The following is an 18,268-nucleotide window of genomic DNA, read 5'->3' on the forward strand; positions in this document are numbered from 1 at the left end:
TTCGTGGCTTGACCCCATAAGGCGTCACAATATAAATCTGAGGGGTTGCAAGATGATTAACAGGATAGTAATGAGAGTAAACATATTTATGTTAGACTTAAAAATAAGTGTTGTAAGAATTTCAAATGAAGGAAAAACTCTCACTTTGGTAAAACTGGTAATAAGTACACACATGCAATGGTGGATGGACGAGATGCATGTCGACATCTAACTATTATTAAATAACTTATTTCTTGACTTTGTAAATACTTAACACAGTCTGAAGTTACTGGAACGAATGACAAATAATTATTTCCAGTCACTGCAAACTGTGTCCTGGTACATTCACTTTTCTCCTCAGACTTTTTCCATATCTGTTCCACATGTCAGCAGCTAATCACATGCAACAAGGAGACAAGAAAAGCAGGAGTTTTACAAGATTTGATTTATTAACTATGATACAGATCACATAAGGCCTTGCTGTATACACCATTCCCATTTAGACAAATTACCATACTCAGCAAATAATGACAGTTTTTTTGTTTGATGTTATCTTTTCAGTTTACAGTACTTCATTTATTATTTTTTTTAATATTTTCTCCCCCCCGCCCCATCATTTCTTAATATTTTTTTTTTTTATCATCTCTTTAAATAATGAGAGTGGTGGAGCCCTCTTCCTTGATCGGGAAGAAATCATGCACTATACTGGGCTGGTCTCTCAGTCGTTCACAAAGAAATTGTTAAAAAAAAAAAAAAAATGCTTTGTATTTTTTAATTATTAAAATAAAACATAAAAAGAAACTTTTTTTTTCTATCACCACTGACTAAAGGGCAAAGTGTTAGACCCCTAACATACCAATAAACAACCATTTGAATATAGTTTTGCTTGTTTCTCATTTTAACTTAACAGACATCTGTCACCATTGTTGCAAAAAAAAAAAGAAAAAAAAAAAAGAAAAGCAATGCAGCCACATATTACCGCTGAACCAAAGTCACATTTTTAATTCAATTGTTCTTCTAAACTGTCACTTTGCTTCCCATCTTTACCTCGACCCTTTTTTCCACAGTCTTTGGCTGCCTCACAGTCAGTTCAGTATTAACACATTGATATACACAGGGAACGCCACTGGCCGACGTTCACACACACAAGTACCAGTGGTACCCCTCCTTCCTCCCTCCGTCTCCCAAATAATGATCCCATTCACCCATTTGCTGTCTGTCTGTCTGTCTTCCCTCCCTCTCACTCTCCCCCATCTCATCTCTCTCACACTTTCTCTGAGGATCAGTGTGTGTAATCTGGACGAGCTAACAGGGTTACACAGAGGGGTAATGACCGCAAGGAGAACTGCATTCCTCTCCTTCACGTTTGTTTGGATCACGCTGGTGTCTGGCCGTCTGCCAAGCACCGCTTGCTAGCATGTTAGCTCGAACCCACCCAAACATTCACTCTTAATAACTCTATAGCACACACACAAACACACAAATACACCCGCACATAAGGTAAATAGGTAGTGTAGACTGATAAAAGCTCCTTTAAGAGTTCAGTGATTTGTTAAAAGGGTTTTTTCTTTCCTTTTGGGCAGAGAGGGCAATCTAGGGAGACATGCAGAGATGCAATTTAGTGTCAAACAGAATAAGTGACCTTGGCGAGCATCTGCTTAGCGTTAACACACGTAAGTTCGCAAGCGCACACTCTTTCTCGAGCTCACACAAACAGAGACACGTATGCGTGCACACACACACACACTTTAAAAAGCTTCGATCAGGGCTCAGCAATTCTCCTCGAGTCCCATCTCGCTGGTTTCTATGGTAACAGCAGGCCGGGCCGAGGAATTCTGTGATGCTCCATTCCAGTCATGCAGACGGATGAATGGACTGTCTGTTCTGTCTGCTGTCTCTCCCAGACCCAACTGTCTCTCTTGGACAGGGAATGACTAGGGGGGAATCTGGTGTAGTGGTTACACTCTTGCAAATTATATTTCGAGTCCACTGAGAGCAGGTTTGAGTCTCCTTTCCAGAGGCATAACACTGTGTCCTAAGAGGACAGCATGCTGAGGCCTGGAGTGGTGGTTGCCAATTATTTCCAACCATAAGCCAAAGCCTCCCACCTGTCAAGGCTTGAGCCTAATTCCCAGCTCTTACTTTCTGGTCTGTAATGCTACATTGTGCCACAATCATGTAAGTCATCATTTCCTCATCTTGGAGGTGGTATGCACTTCTTTACAAATGGCTGGGTGTTTTGGTGCACACAGGGAAGTGGAAACTAATAACAAAAGACAGAGAGGCAATTTCATTCACTGCATGTCTAACCAACTGCAATGTGGCCACATGCTTTGTGGCAACAGAGCCTGGATCTATGTAATCTCAGCTGATGTGTACCAAATTTAAAACTGCGTTTTTTTTTTCTTTTATTTACACTCTTACACTTCATGAGCTCTAAATTTAATTTCATCAGACATACAACGAAGATGAATCTCGACAATTGGACCTATAAGAGAATCTGATGCTACAAAAACCACAGCAGGAAAATGGTGCTACGCCCATGCAGTAGTGGAAGTGAGGTTATGGCTGCAATATTAATTTCTTCCTCTAGATGTCAGTGGTGTGCTCCCAGAGAGAGAGAGTGAGAGAGAGAGAGAGAGAGAGAGAGAGAGAGAGAAAGAGGGTAGGGTGGACTGACAATAAAGTGAACTGTGGCTGTCATGTCATGGCAGCTCCAATTTAAAATGTGCCTTCAAAGTGCTCAGAAAAGTGCTTTTTGAACAAGGTCCTTACTATGAAAACTGCAGCACTGACTCACTTTTAAAACCACCACAGCGTGAGTGAAGTAACATGACAGGTGAAGGTCCAACACTGGAATTATTCCCACTATCTGCCTTATACAGGTAAATTCAGGTAAAACAAAAAGGCATGGATACAGGTGCAGACAGACAGATAGTCAGCCAGCCAGACACTTACACACAAGTCCATTCATTGACAGATAGGCTCGGGTCTGTGTGTTTTCTCAAATGAAGAACATAACAGAAAAACACCATGGGAATGTGAATGTAGAATCGAGATTTAGACCAATTAAAAAAAAAGCAAATCTACTTTTTAAGCTGCTTGCTTTGTTTGTTTACAAGGACATGGCATGAGGTCAAAGTTCAAACCGAGAGAGATGGGTGGAGCCAAGGGTTTGAGGGCACCCATAATCCTTTGCTCCAATTTGCTGCCCAGCAAGATCCAGTCAGTTGAGATTTTTGTTTTCTGTGCTTGGCATACTGTGTCGACTGAAACTGATTTTGTCTGAGTGTCTGTGTGTGTGTGTGCGTGTGTGTGTGTGTGTGTGTGTGTGTGTGTGGTTGACAGTTAGGAATGTGTGAGTTGCGGAGGACAGAACATCCTGTTGGGTGAGTAGCAACACGTGTTTCTTATTTAAGTCCTCTCCGTACAGTGGTGAAATAAACAAACGTGTTCAGGACTCGCTCTCTGCCTCCACTTTGTCCCAGCCACGGCCTCCAGGTAGGTACAGCAGGTAGGTCCGTTTGCAAAAAAAAAAAAGTTTGCCGGCCAACAAAATTCCCAGCACAGTTAGAGGCTATGGGATTGAGGAGAATGGTTGTCGGAGGCACAATGGCCACTGGATGTTTGTGTCAAGTGTGTTGCTGTTTGTGTGTGTGTGTGTGTGTGTGTGTGTGTGTGTGTGTGTGTGTGTGTGAAGCAATCCCAACGTATCAGAGTTCACATTCCCCCTGCACTTGACTTCAGAGTCCCTCCCTGAGTCCCTTTAACAGTTACTGGCAACATCTCACTCTTCATTAGTGTGTTTGTGTGTAGGTTCTCTATAAGGCAAGGAGGGCAGGTCTAGATGAAGTGAGACTGAGAGACAAAGGGATAAAGTGGGGAGGAGGGAAAAAGATCATTCTGTCAGTTCAGAGGCTCATCAGTGTTCCCCTTTTCTGTCTTGTGTGTGTCTGTGTCCATTATTCTAAAAGCAACGGAGGCTCAAACACCCCCTTCTTCTCCCAAATATGTAGGTTTTTCTCCCTGTACATACTGCGGCTCACTCATTCTCTCCCATCTTCTCCTCCTACCTCCTGTTCTCATTTCAATTTATCTTCTTTAGTCCCTTCCCAAACTTCAAGATCTCTATTTCTGAACCCTTAAACCTTTCTCAATCTTGTTATCTTCCTCGTTTTTTTCCTTCTTCTCTTTCCCTTGATCCCTGGTTCACAGCGTGTGTTGTTCCGTAGGGGGGTGGTGAGGATGCAGAGAGGGCGGCAGCAGGGCTGGGATTGGGGACTGGGGGGTAGGAGGTGGGGAGTGGGGTGGGGACTGATGTTGGTGTTGATGGTGTTGGTGGTGTTGGTGGTGGTGGTGGTGGTGATGGTGGTGGTGGTGGATAGGAGGCCCATAGTGTGGAATGACAGGAGGGGTGGCGGGGAGGACGTAGGGAGTCGGGGACGGAGTCGGTGAGGATGAGTAGCCTCCAGCCATGCAGGAGTAGGCGGAGGTTCCTCCCCCAGAGGAGAGCGTAGAGGTGGGGGAGCCAGGGAGGCCGTCTGCCAGAGGCTGATTGTAGAAGAAGTACGCGCACTGGTGGATGAAGCTCTCGATGATTGTCTGGTAGGTGCGGGTGGCAGTCAGAGCGTCCATGGTGGTGAAGTCTGGTCTCATCAGTGTGGGCCAGAAACAGATGGACAGGTTCTCACTGGTCATCAGGTTTACCTTGTTGTTCTGACTCACTCTGGCAAACACAGAGAAATCAAAAAAATGAAATGAAGTGACCACAATTAATTTCTTCAGTTTCCACAGGAAACTTGTGATGCTTCAAATGATCTGCTGCTGAGAAAATCTGATGGTGTCCTTTAAAATCTCCACATAAATCAAATTACAGAGCAGGCAATGAAAACAGCTGGGGTCTCTTTTCTAAAATTGTCAGAAGAATCTACCGAGGTGGGTACTGTGCACTGTAGGTTTGCAATGAAAAATTTTCATTATTTATTATTATTTATTTATTTTTTGGGGGCCTTTTGTGCCTTTATTGATATTGCAGTAGAGAGAGACAGGAAATGGGGAGGCAGAGAGAGGGGGAATGACATGCAGCAAAGGGCTGTCCAACTTGAACCGGGGCCAACTGCAGCGAGGACCTTAGCCTCTGCACATGGGGCGGATGCTCAACCAACTGAGCTACTCGACGCCCCCAATTTTCATTAATGATTCATCTGCTGATAATTTTCCCCACATCCTAGCTGATCATCATCTTGTTTTGCACACCTAACAGTCCAAAAGTATTTAGTTCACAATGAAGCAGAGGAGAGCAGAAAATCTTCACACTGGAGAAGATGAAACCAGAAAATTCTTAGCATTTTTGCTTAAAAAATATTAATCAATTTAAAAAAAAAATCAAAAAATGTGTATTAATTTCCTTGCAATTGACTAATTGATTACTGCAGCGCCAATATTTTGTCTTTTGTCTATACTTAGGCACAGTGGTGCTGTAAGCTGGTTTAGCTGGTTAGCATGCTAACATTTGTTAATTAGAACTAAACAAAAAGTACAGCTGAGTCCGATAGGATAATGGTTTAATACTAAATACCTGTAAAATTAATCAAAGTATTAAATTAATTCAATTCATTTAATGAAAGTCAGGAGATCAAAAAAGGCAACAGGCTTCATCCTCTGATGACCATGAATGTCTCTATAAAATTTCATTTCAATCCATACAATAGTTTAGTCTGGACCAAAACAGTGGACCGGTTGACCAACACTTCCTTTGCCAGAGCAATGTGCTAACATGGCTAAAAATTCCACTGCTTCAGATATCAAGTGCTTATACGGTGCCCAGTCCACACTTTCATCCTGAAAAACTGTACTATATTTTATGTTATACTGGTTCCCAATCTTTTTGGCTTGGGGCATTTTAGGATGATGCAATATGTTGTTATTGTAGACATAAGTTGTGAACAGCTGAATCAAAGAGTGAGTGAGTTATACGTCTTAGACTGTGAAGGACTTTTATAAGCACAAAGCAAACATATATTTTATTAGACAATAAAAAAGCAAAAAATAACTTTGTAAAAGACATGATTTTCTTGCTCTTTTTTCTCTTTTCTTTTTAATCTTCATGTGAGCCCTCAGATTTATTTTAGGTCCTCTTGGGGGTCCTGAACCTCAGGTTGTGAACCACTGATCTATAATATACTTGAGAATACAAAGTTTACCTTGTATCTCTGAAGCACAGGAGTCAATTTGTCATATGTAAGATGACATAGCTAATAACACATAAACATCAACATACAAATAGAGATTAAATAACCACTGCGTTCAACCTCTATTCTGTCAATATGCTGGTTTCGGTGATGTCACTGCTAGGTCACTTGACCGGCGGTGTAGTCAGCACGGCTGTCAGAGGCCGTCTCTGACCACATCACTCACTCACTTGTTCAAGTGGCTGATGACATATTTGAAGACCTCGTAATTCTCCTTGGGGAAGCGGCGCAGAATGTCCTTCATCGTCTGGAAGCGCTGCTCCCTATCGTTGATCTCTGAATGGTGGCAGAGAGAGAGAGAGAGAGAGGACAGGTTAGATGAGGGAAGAAAAGTGCCTGAAAGAAAAGATTAGGGGAATCTGAGGAAAAGATGTCAGGGCAGTGAGAGGGGAGAGTAAAGAAAAGGGATAGGGGGGTGAGTACAGTGGACGAGAGGATAGTTGGAAGAGCATAGTGAAAGCAATTGGATTCAGCTCTCACAAAAATCTGTGCAGGACACAGTGATTTGATCCTACAATAGAACGAGTTTCACACATCCCTGTGATGAAAACAGAAAGACACACACACACACGATTCAAAAAGGACTCCATACTACAGTTCTCAGAAAAAAAAAAAAATCAAACAAAGACCACACACATTCCAGAGGAGAAACATACCAAGCATCCGCCCATCACAGTGTCCTACAGATTACAGCAACTCACACACAAACACACACATCCACTGGGTGTGTTAAGCCTGATGGCAGCAAGGAGTGAGTCAGAAGAGCTGACGTCACCCGCTAACACAGTCCATCCTGTGTGTATGTGAGCGAGGCAGAGAGCAGCAGTGAGAACAGCAGATGTTCTCCTCCACATCACAAACATGATTTACAATCAGAGAATTTGAGTTTGTTTTCCCACAATGAGGTCAGTGTGGATCAAAAACAGATTTGAGGCTGAATGACTTCACACAGCCCCAAGTCCCCCCCCCCGCTGTACATCCATCATCAGTAATCAAAACGTAACTTCCTACAGCTTATTTAAAGTAATGTCACCATGACAACAGCCACCAAAATTCACCAACCCAGCTTCTTCTAAACCTCCTCCTTTTCTCCACCTCTCGGGCTGGTAACAGTTTAAAAAAAATTAAATAAATAAATAAAATTCTGAAATGCCAAGCCCAATTTGCTATTTCCTACCAAATGAAAGCTGTCTTGTCTCTAACTCCACCTCACTTTTCTTTTTCGCTCTCTCTTCTTTTCCTTTGTTGCAGCGCAGACTGCAGGAGCTTTATCAGGTCTCTGTCACGGCTGAAGGGTCTCGCTGGGGCCGTTAAAAACACAAACTCGTACACACACACACACATACACACACACACACACATACACATACACACACACACACACACACACATTTGCACACACACGCAGAGCTTGGTGAGTGACAGCCTTGCAGCCCTGGGGTAAATCTCTCTGGCAAGATGCAAGACTAAGCTATGCCTTAAATCTCCATTCCGACAGATTACAGGACACAAAGAGAAAAAGAGAGGAGGTGGAGAGCGCAGGAGCAGCCTCATTTATCTAAAATATGACTGTTTTCTCATGACTTCATTCAGACTGCTGTTATCCATAGCGCTCCTGCATCCCTCCATCATGTGCAATCATCCCTACATCCTCCTGCTTGTCCTTAAACCCTTAAAGCCTTGAATATTCTCTCCTCCTTCCCTTTCTCCTCCCTTCTCCAACTCCTCACCAAGTGGCAAATCCAATTCTCCCCATGGATGGAATAGGATTGCAAGAGTTTTGCTTGTTAGGTTAAAGAAAAGTTACAATGAAGGGAAAAGGATTTCAGGCAAAATCCAATACACCTCAGGTTTTAGTGAACAACTCTGCCCACATCCCTGTGCACCCTCGTCCCCTCACACCAGAGCCCCAGGACTTACTGAAGGCCTCCACCAGCTCTCCCTGCATGCTGTAGGGCACCAGAGGCTCCGGGAGCTCTGAGAAGAAGGCCTTCATGGCTCCTGCTACTGTGTTGATGGTGAAGTCTTTCTCCACCAGGTCCAGGTTGTGGTCTGGGAAAAAAAAAAAAAAAAAAAAAATGGAAAAGGAAATTTGAATCACACATCACAATCTTACATGTATGCAGTATATAAGAGAGGAAGCCAAAATAAACACCTTATAAACACTTTCCAAAATAACAGCTCTGTAAAAAAATACCACTCTTGTGAAGCCTGCTTTGAAAATGTTGAGTCACCCACAGACTGGGCTGTGAATTGATACACAACATGAGACAATATAAATTTGTCAACCATTAGAAATTTTTGCTGTACCGTTGGTACTCAAACTTTTCTTCATTTAATGTCCACCCAGGAATTTTTCAGGGCAGAGGACTGGCACAATACCATCAAAGTTGTACCAATATAAAGGTGAACAAAACCTTGAAAATATGTCTCAAAACTCAATCGCTCTTCCTGCCTTTGACTTTTATTTCATATTTTTGTGCAGCAAAGTGTCAGTTTGCCTCAACCTGGGTATGGTGGTAGGCATTGCTTTCACATGCCTGCACAAACAGGGCTGCCATAATCACTTAATCACAATTAAGAAATAAAAAAAAAAAAAGCATCTTTGCTGATATTCCACTGGATCATTTCTGTTGTTAAACGTTCTTGAATAAAAGAAGAAAGACACACAGCAGAGGCTAAAACAGTAAAACCTCTAGACCACCGCTATGAGTGTGTATGTGAGGAAGAGGCTTAATTAAAAAAGCCATTTTCTGGTAACTTTTTACTTAACAAAAGGTAGTATGTGCAGAAAGAAAAAAGTAATAGAGATATGGTTAGAGAGTTCTTGAACAGTCAGAGGAGAGCTCCCACTTAGAGCGTTTCAAAAGAGCGGTGCTTCTGCGGCTGCTTTCTGCTGCAATGAGTTATTTGAATCTTAAGGGAACTTATGAAGTGCCGTCTTCAGTGCAGCAATGAGACACCTGTGCTGTAGTTGCACCTGTAATTGTCTTGTCTCGATGGCCTGAGGCTCAGAATGATTCAAACCGGGGCTTCAACTCTGATTACGGACGTACACGTACACACACGCATACACAGGCCATCTTGCTCTGCTATCTATCTCGGCAGCGACATGCTTCATTAACCAAACCAATCTGGAGGTAATTAACTGCCCGCACCAGACAGACACACGCATGGAGACGCACATTGGGAGCATTTGTGAGCATGCACACGTGTGAACATGCACACGCACATGGGAGCAGGTAGACGATTGAGGAGGCAGCTCCATTGTCTAAAAGGAAGCAAAGGCCAATTCCCTGGCTAGAGTGAATGCTCCCTGGTTAATTAAGGGGATTCAGGCTTGTTATAGATAGAAGCAGATATACACACGCTTGCTTTTTCTTGATACCCAGCCTGTAAGTGTACTGCTGAGGCACGAACGAGCACATGTATGTGTGAGCACTGTAAGGAGAGAGTAACACACCTTGGTCAAATTGGCGCTGCATGCTCTCCATCTCTGCCTTGTTCCCGCTGACCCTGTAGATGCCCTCTGTGCTCAAGCCTGGTGGAGAGAGAGAGAGAGATAAAGAGGAATGTTATGAGCATGTTATTAGTTATTATTGTGTTTAATTTGCAAAAAAAAAAACTATCAAGTATTCATAGTGGCTGGTCAATCACCTCTAAGATAAATCCCTTTGATACATTATGAGGTATACAGGTTCATTCTGAAGGGCTGAAAAAGAAGAGCTACTGCAGGCTGCTCTAATGGCTTCTCCCCATGTCCTCTTCCATCTAAACACAGTATAAGCACTATTTATTAAACCTATAAAGCACTCCTGCAGGCCTGCTAAGAGCCCACTGGTGCACTGCTACCTTAATGCCACACACTTTAAAAAGGCAGTTCTGAGACCATCTGGTATCAACTTCAATCTTAAGAGGTTATTTACTTAGGATTTGCAGCTTTTCTTTAGACATTCAGACAGTCAAACTGCATCCATATTTACTGAAGTGTCACAAGAAGGTTTTGTGCCAGAAAACGGAGGAAAGGCAGCGCCACTAAAATTTGCATGTTTGAGCTCTTGTAACATGCATTTAACGCATTTCTGTTTTAGAGGCGCAAAATACACCCACTGGCAGCAGCAGAGCAGAGGAGACTGTGTTTGATATTTTGACATCTGGATAAAGGAGGTGTAAAGTCTGCGGCAGCGTTTTACTGAACACACACAGAGGGAGAAGTTTATAGGTAACTTTGGTCCATCTAACTTTAGTGACAGCAATAAAGGATACTGCAGCAAATTCAAAGATGCATATAAGGTGACTTAATGAGAGTGCTCCATTCATCTACAACAGTACAAGGCAAAAGAGCAGGAAAGGAGCGGTCTGATATTTTTACTAACATATCATGTCACTTACATATGTAGTCTTAGTAAATACCTCACAAATTCAATGAATTTAATTATGGTGATACAGAACTGTGCACCCCTTGATAGTAATTTGCAGTACTTCCCCTTCAGTCTTGTATTTTAGCAGTGCAGCCACGTACTCAGGCACGAAAAACACAAGCAACCGAGTCAAAGCAGGACAGTGACAGAAAGGAAAGGCACATGGATAAGTGGTGGGAGAGAAAGCTCACTTCATTTTGGTTCATTAATACTTTTTCCCAGTTTACAAAAAGATTAGATTTCACCTCCTACCCTTGATTCCCTCTTCGTTCACACTTTGCTCGCGATTCAGCGAGACAAAGAGCGATCCAGAGGGAGTGAGGGGGATAGGGAGTGGCAGAAAAAGAGGGAGAGATAGAGAGAGGCAGGGAGGAAATGAGAGAGCTCTCAGTCAAGGCATACGGCATCGATCTCCTCCTTCTACCAATCAATTATCCACAAAAGCTTTTCTAGCCAGACACTAGGAAAACAGGGATGGGAGGACAGATAGGGAGAGGGAGAGTAGTGTAGCAGTGGTGGGGAGAGGGGAGAGGGGAGAGAGAGAGAGATAGTGGCAAACAGGAAAAGCACCCAAAGATGAGAAAAGATAGTGGGGGGAGTGCGAGGACACATAGGAGTCAGGGTCAGACCGATGAGAGAGAGAACGAGAAAAAATAAAGGGATTAAGATAAGGGGGGATACATAGAAGGATGGGAAATGTGCTTGAAACAACAAAACACAGAGAAGATGGAGGTTGCAGGAGAATGTAAAGAATGGAAGGGGAGCCTCAAAGCAGTGGGAGTGGAAGAAAAGTCAGCAGATAAAGAGTTTTTACATGATGGCTTGGAAAGGTGAGCTCTCCAAAACAGACAGCAGCATCCTCTTCCTCTGAGGTTCAAACAAAACACTAGCACTTCCTGGGGTCAATCTAAATACAAGCACTTCCTGCAACAAACAAATGTTTTGTTCTGTATCCTCTTCTTTAGCCGTGATGAAAAGTATAACTTCTTCTGATAATGTTCCTTTCTTGACGGCTAACATCAATCCATACTACAGTGCATATTAGGACAGATAATTCAGCTTTCGGTGCCTTTATCGTCATGCACTGCACACACACACGCATATAAGAACCCAAACACACAACACATCTATGGTGACTTCAGAGCTTCCAACAACCCTAGAGTGACCAGACAAACACTTGGGAACCTGCAATCACAGAAACTCTAAGAGTGCGATAAATGCTCCTGCAGTTAACAGCTGTGCTCCTGTCTGACAACACTCCAGCTGATCCCGCATCAGCCCAGACTCCAGCGATTCTCTGGGTTCAGCAGCCCAGAGGCTGATTTCATAGTTCACCCTGGAGACAGGCATTCGCTGGGTGCTGCCCTTTACGTCGCTATGGAGGCTCCTACGGCCAGCAGATATGCCCGCACACGCTAACACACATTCATCACCTCGGCACCCAAGAGCAGAGCGCACTGCGGCTACCACGCTGAGAGAAAGCCAGAGCTGAGGAGAGATAACAGCAGTCACTGTGGATTGATTTTATATAGCTGCTTTTCTACAAGCTCAGAATGCATGAAAATAACACAAAATACCACATCCACTCCCATTATTCTCAAGGACAAAGGGAGTGAGCTATGAAGCATGAATAAGAGAAGCAAAAAAAAAAGAAAGACTTTAGTATAGAAAATATAAAAGCAGAAAACTGAATTTTTCTTCAGTACATTAGCACATGAACTGCCAAAATGTCGATAGTGCCAGCATTCAAATACATTCAGAATTTCTGTCTGGCTTGGGACACATTTTTTTTATATCACAGTGCCCAAGTCAAAGTCAAGTTTTGTCAACACAAGACTGTAAGAGGATTATCAGCGACGCTGGGTTTGGGTTTAAGTTAGCTGTGAGTATTTTCGTCTGCGTTAGAGGGTAAAGGGAAGGATGTGGGTCAAAGTTGCAGGTCCAGGGTCAGCAGCCCCACAATGTCACTCATTATCAGCTCACACTATTGTGACAAACACAGTGTCAGCGCTGTGTGGTAATTTCCTGTGTGTGTCATTATACGCACAGATTGTAGATGCAGATACAGGATAAGTAAAGTCTGACTTACCAGCAACTACAATCGAAACTCAATAACACATTGTAACTCATTTCCCCTTCCAGTCGCAGTGATTCCCCGTCTGGGTCTGCCATCCTGCACCACATGTGTTAGTATGTAAACAAAATGGTTCTGCGCACATACTCCTAGTGGATCTTACTGTAAGATGTGTGAGGCTGCACTACTCACACTTGCATACACACACAAAGAACAAAAGCTAAACACACACGTAGAAAAGAGCTGAGCCCAAACGTTCATCCAATTTCCTACTTTGTGATATTGATCGGACAGAGGGAGCTATGGGGCAGAACATTACCTGGCAACCCCCTGGCTAAAACAGGCCCGGACACACACACACACACACACACACACACACACACACACACAGCATTGATGACAAGAGGAAGGAGAGAAAGCAATGATTGGGGGGAAAGAGATGGAGGGGATAGCAGGAGAAAGAAAAATGAAATTAATTGAGAGAAGTGACAATAGGACAAGGGAAGAAATAGAAATATGGGTTAGGAGGATGATGAAAGAAATCACATCTGACAAGTGAAGGTACTGAGAGAGACAGAGGGCGAAGGATGAGTGGATCAGGAGAAAAAAGGACACGCAAAGAAAGGAGGGGAGAGGAAACAGAGGATTAGGAGAAATACTGAAGGAATGAGTGAGGATAAAAAGTGGAAAAACACCTCTGAAGGAGCTGTACATTCATCTTCATGTGCACACACACATACACAGTGTGTAAGTGTAAAAACGCATATTCAACCAGTTCTTCTCCTTCATCCAGAAGTAACTGTGACTGCTCCAGTTAACAGCTGAACAGGCTGAGGTGAAATCTGACGCGATGCCTTGTTATCTAGAGCTTTGCCCCTACACTCCTACACAGAGGAAGGCGCTGGATGTTTTGTAAGGCTGCAGTAACCCGCAAATACAGACTCTTTAATCAGGACAGAGATTACAGTGGAATGCAATGACTTGTCAGCAAGCAACAGCAATGTTTTGACAAACTCACTCGCTCAGAGGCAACTCACATCATGGAAGGCAATAAACAGAGAATTTTATGCAATGGAGTGAAGATAATTTTAGTAAAATTACTTAGATGTGTAATAAAGTCTCCTAACACATTAACCACATTAAGTTAGCTGTAAGACAAACATTCAAACCCAAGTATCTGGGTAGTAACAAACACAGACGTCATTGTCCATCTATTTTTCCTGGGAATATGACGGGGTTTAGCAACCATGGGGAAATTTACATTTTACAGTTAAACTTATAAATTCTAATAGGCTGATTCCATTATTTTTTAGACCAAATATTTTTCCGACGTAGGAATTAAAAAATCCCGCACTGTTTAACTTGGAATAAAGAATTTGTTTGCAATGTTTCAGTGCTAGATTTTCATCAAGCAAATGCTTTTTGACCATGAGGAGCCATTTTAAATAGAAGAGGCTGTAAACCTGCAACCACTCACATCACCCCACGAGCAATAGAAAGTAACAATTATTAAAGCTCAGTTCACTATATAACAGTTTCCGATATCTTACAAAAGGGGTAGAAGATTAAAAACTCCATGCAGTGACAAATAATAAGTGTGCCCTTAATTTTTTCCATGTTGACTAGGTAAATTACTGTAAAAAGATAAATGATTGCTGAAGGCGCATAAACTACAGACTTAAGAAATATATACTCATACAAATCCATCCCCAAATGTTTCAGGTTGCATTTGTAGATGAACCTCTAAGGGATTAATAAATGTTACATAAAATAAATAAGATCTCTCAAAATTCAAGCGGGCAAAAATATTTAACTCACAAATCAAATGTACCTGTACTGTATCATGTCTGCAAGTAGTTCCTTATAAAAGGCCCCATAAAGATGGCAGGGTCAGACTTGATGATATGCAAATGTTTTTTAAAGCAGATCTTATTGTAGCAGTAGGATACATGTAACCGAGTGTGTCTTCCTGCTCTTACGCACCTGCCTCACTAAATAGATGTGAAGTGTTCTTCTGTTTTGAGACCAAATATTTTTGAAACCAGTCTAAATGGATAAATAAATAAGCATTTCACTATTACTATTAGTAGGTAAATGTAAAATAGAGAAATTGTTCTGGGACGGGTTGTTTAGATAGGTATTAGTTAGTTCTGTTGAGCTGATAAGCTGTTGTTGATTTCCAGAGGATTTTAAGACCACAAGCAAATCCTCCACTTAAGTAAAAGAGCAGAAAATGCAATTAAACAGCAAAGTAAATAAATAAAATCTGAAAAATTAAACGAATACAAAACCTTGAGAAGTTTGGCAGTAGAGGGGTGGGAGACTGACTCATGACTTCACTCTTTCTACAATCCTGGTCACAGCCCAGCCAAGAATAAGGAGATGTGTGCTAACATCTATACACATGCATTGACCCCCCACTAAGTCGCCTCTGGTTTAATGTAACAGCTGGTGGCAGGGTGAGGGGCAAGCTGGCAGTCCTGGGGCAGTGGGGCACCAGACCAGACTGACAGGGGGTTTGGCATCTGGGCAACAGGGTACCAAGGTTAGATGAGGCTATCCAACCACAGATGTGGTGGATAGCTGAGGGGAGAGAAATGGAGAGGAGGGGAGAGGAGAGGAGAGGAGGGGAGAGGAGGTTGTTGATGGTTGGTGACAACAGACTGAAGACCCGTTGGCTAAAACACACCAAACCACCAGCTAATATACGTCATAGTTAAGGTTAACCTACAGTTTTTCAGCTAAATACATACAACCACTCTAACATTACACTCCATTGCTTCAAATCCTCCTTGGCTTTTCTCATCATCCCATTCATCTGACTGTGGCTCTGATGACTCACTCTAAAGCTAGCACAAAATACTTTGACTGTGAGACAGACAGCCACCGTGATTGGCTATTACTTGCACCAGTTTAGGAGCTTCCACACAAACAATCAGTAATGATATTCATGTAATATGCATATGCAAATAAGGACCTTTATCATAGGCTTTATTACACTTAATTTTGCTTTTATTGACTATTGAGGTTATGGAGACGTAAGGTAACACCAAAACCTGATTCATGTCCCTGGAGTTGCCCACGAGTAAAGCCTACATCTGAGCCAAACACTACGCTTTATCAAACCTGAACAAAGAATAAGGGAGACACAAAAGCACAGATGCATGTGCACGTTCACATAGACACAAAGTCTGAGCACGATTCAAGGAGGATGACAGAATTACACTCTTAGCGTTGGTAGGTACAGTACGTAACAATTCCAGCAGGAAGGAGGATTAAGATAAGGAAAAAATGCAGGGAAATAAAAAAAAATAATAATAATGAAGGGAGGCAGATGCAGCACACACAGAGCAAGGATGGATCCTTTGAAATCATTTTATAACTAATAATAATAAATGACTGAAAACAACAGCCGTTGCTGTGTATGACGGGATGCCATTAAGCATCTGCAGGCGCCTTAATACGTAAAGTAGAACAGATTTGTACCTGTCGTTTCAATGAAACGGATGCACTTCTCAATGAAGACTGGGATTGGCCTCTCAGGGGTGACCACGGTGGCCAGTGGCATGCCGAAGTAGTTGCTTTCATTGAGTTTGGAGATGGAATGCCTCGGTTTCGCTCGTGGTTTCTGGGAAAAAAAATAAATTAAAGAAAGACAGACCAGATTGGTGGGAGCACAAAGCATCAACATTATTTGAGCCTGATTGACATCGACACTGCTGACACAGGCACACATTTCCAAAATGACACTGAACCTAGAGGCATTGTTATTAGAATGACTTGATTGAGATGGAAAAGACCATGAACTTATTTTAAGGTGACTGTTTTTATGTTAGAATCTATTGAGCAAAAAGGCCAACACACACACATGCAGACACACACATCCCGCACATTCTTTCATACCTTGAAATGACAAGTAATCATACATTCTTGTTTTGAGCCCTGTTGCATGCATCAGTGAGATATATATCAGTTCCTTCATCACTCCAGTCTCTTCATCCTTGCCCTGCTTCCTTTGGCATTCAGTGTTTCTCTTTTGCTCTCGCTCCACTGCGCTGCAACTCTCAGATAATCAAGCTCTCTTATTCATTGTTTAATTACTTTCTAATTCCTGTTTTTCTCCTGTTAAGAGACCTCCAATTCACTCCTGTAACATTCTCTGCCTGCTTCCATATGGCTGAGGCATCGGCAGTAATTGTACTGCGCTTTAATGGTGTTCGGTGGGAATGTTTTGAAGGCCCCTGAGGCCTGGATCTCTAGTAAGTCTGTCAGCCCCCTGAGGCTCTGCCCTGGCAGGTTGGGTGGTGAGGAAAGGATGCATGGTTGGCTGGGCACATAGACTGTGGGTGCAGTGCAGGGCTGACAGACAGACGCAGGAAAGGAGCAGGAGTGCTCATTAGAGAGAGGGGGAGCCCTGCGTGCCCTCTGCTCCAGATACTGGCCTCACTGCACTCCACCAAACATGTTCGATAACACATATACACACACTCACTTACAGCGCTACTGAAGGAAACAAGCAGGGAAACACTAATTAAGACTGACCAGATCAACAAGGGCTCACCTGGGCTTTTTCTGCTACGTCTGAAAACTATTCTGTTATTTTACTTGTCTTTCAGCCGGCTCAGTATTGCTGAGCTATCATCTTTCATCAAGTGTCTACCTAATAGAGCCTAACTGATACATCTGCAGCCCCTATATTATTGGCTAAAATGTGGAGATATAGAGATACAGATACATTGTTATCACTGTATATGTTAAGAAATACCAAAAAGACATGGCTAAGCAGGAAAACTGCAGTAATAAATGTTTTATTGATAGCATTCTTATATTTGTAGCTTTTCTCAGGTTCTATTCAATTCACATTCTTTATACTTTAATTTAATGTGTTTTTCTTTATAGTTAAAATGCAAAATGACTTGTATTTTATGATGTTTACAGTTCAAAGTAAATGTTACATTTCCTGTTATTTTCAACTGCAAGTCAACCAAAATTGGGTCCCTTGTTGACTTTGTCATTAAAAACTGAAATCATGTAATGATCTTGGCTATTCTACATATACTTAATTCCATGATGCATGTGTCTCTGCTATGATAAACTATGCTGCAGGGGTGTAGGGCTTAAACAAATCTAAAAGTGCAGATTCTATACAGAATAGAGCTATACAGTGCTCTCTGAAGATACATAAAAAGGTGTTTATGTGGAGTAAATCATACAGTTCTACATGGGTAAAAGAGCTTTACTCTGTTTCTAAGAAGATCATGCTGTATATTTAATAAGTGTTGTTATGTTAATTTTCAAAAAAGTGCCCTTTTATTGTAGTTTTGAAGAAAAGTGGTTTGAAAACATTGTGAGATTGTGAATCACATGTCATATCTTCTTTATCTCTAGAAGCCAAAGATCTAGTGTCACATTTGGGAGCTGGTATTCTTCCTCTGGCTACTGACGTTTGTCAATTCAAAAACTTCCAGAAGGATTGCATGATCTTTGTGATGTGGGTGAAGTAGAGAGTGAGTTTTTTTTGCAGTGTACAAATTATGATCATT

General features: G+C 42.2%; 1 protein-coding gene across 1 annotated transcript in view; it reads right to left on the reverse strand.

The window, feature by feature from the left end:
• Positions 1–409: 409 nt before the first annotated feature.
• The window catches only part of arhgap35a (Rho GTPase activating protein 35a), a 65,363-nt gene continuing 47,504 nt past the window's right edge, over positions 410–18,268 (reverse strand). Inside the window, exons 3-7 of the mRNA XM_023407599.2 lie at positions 16,212–16,353; positions 9,694–9,771; positions 8,151–8,282; positions 6,401–6,506; positions 410–4,705 (exon numbers count right to left, since the gene is read on the reverse strand). Of these exons, the coding sequence (XP_023263367.1) occupies positions 4,189–4,705; positions 6,401–6,506; positions 8,151–8,282; positions 9,694–9,771; positions 16,212–16,353 (975 nt within the window). The 3' untranslated portion in view covers positions 410–4,188. The remainder of the gene's footprint in view (positions 4,706–6,400; positions 6,507–8,150; positions 8,283–9,693; positions 9,772–16,211; positions 16,354–18,268) is intronic.

The sequence above is a fragment of the Seriola lalandi genome, unplaced genomic scaffold (assembly GCF_002814215.2).
Source record: "Seriola lalandi dorsalis isolate HSWRI2012SDOR001 ecotype SW California unplaced genomic scaffold, Sedor1 jcf7180002054338, whole genome shotgun sequence".
NCBI lineage: Eukaryota > Metazoa > Chordata > Actinopteri > Carangiformes > Carangidae > Seriola > Seriola lalandi.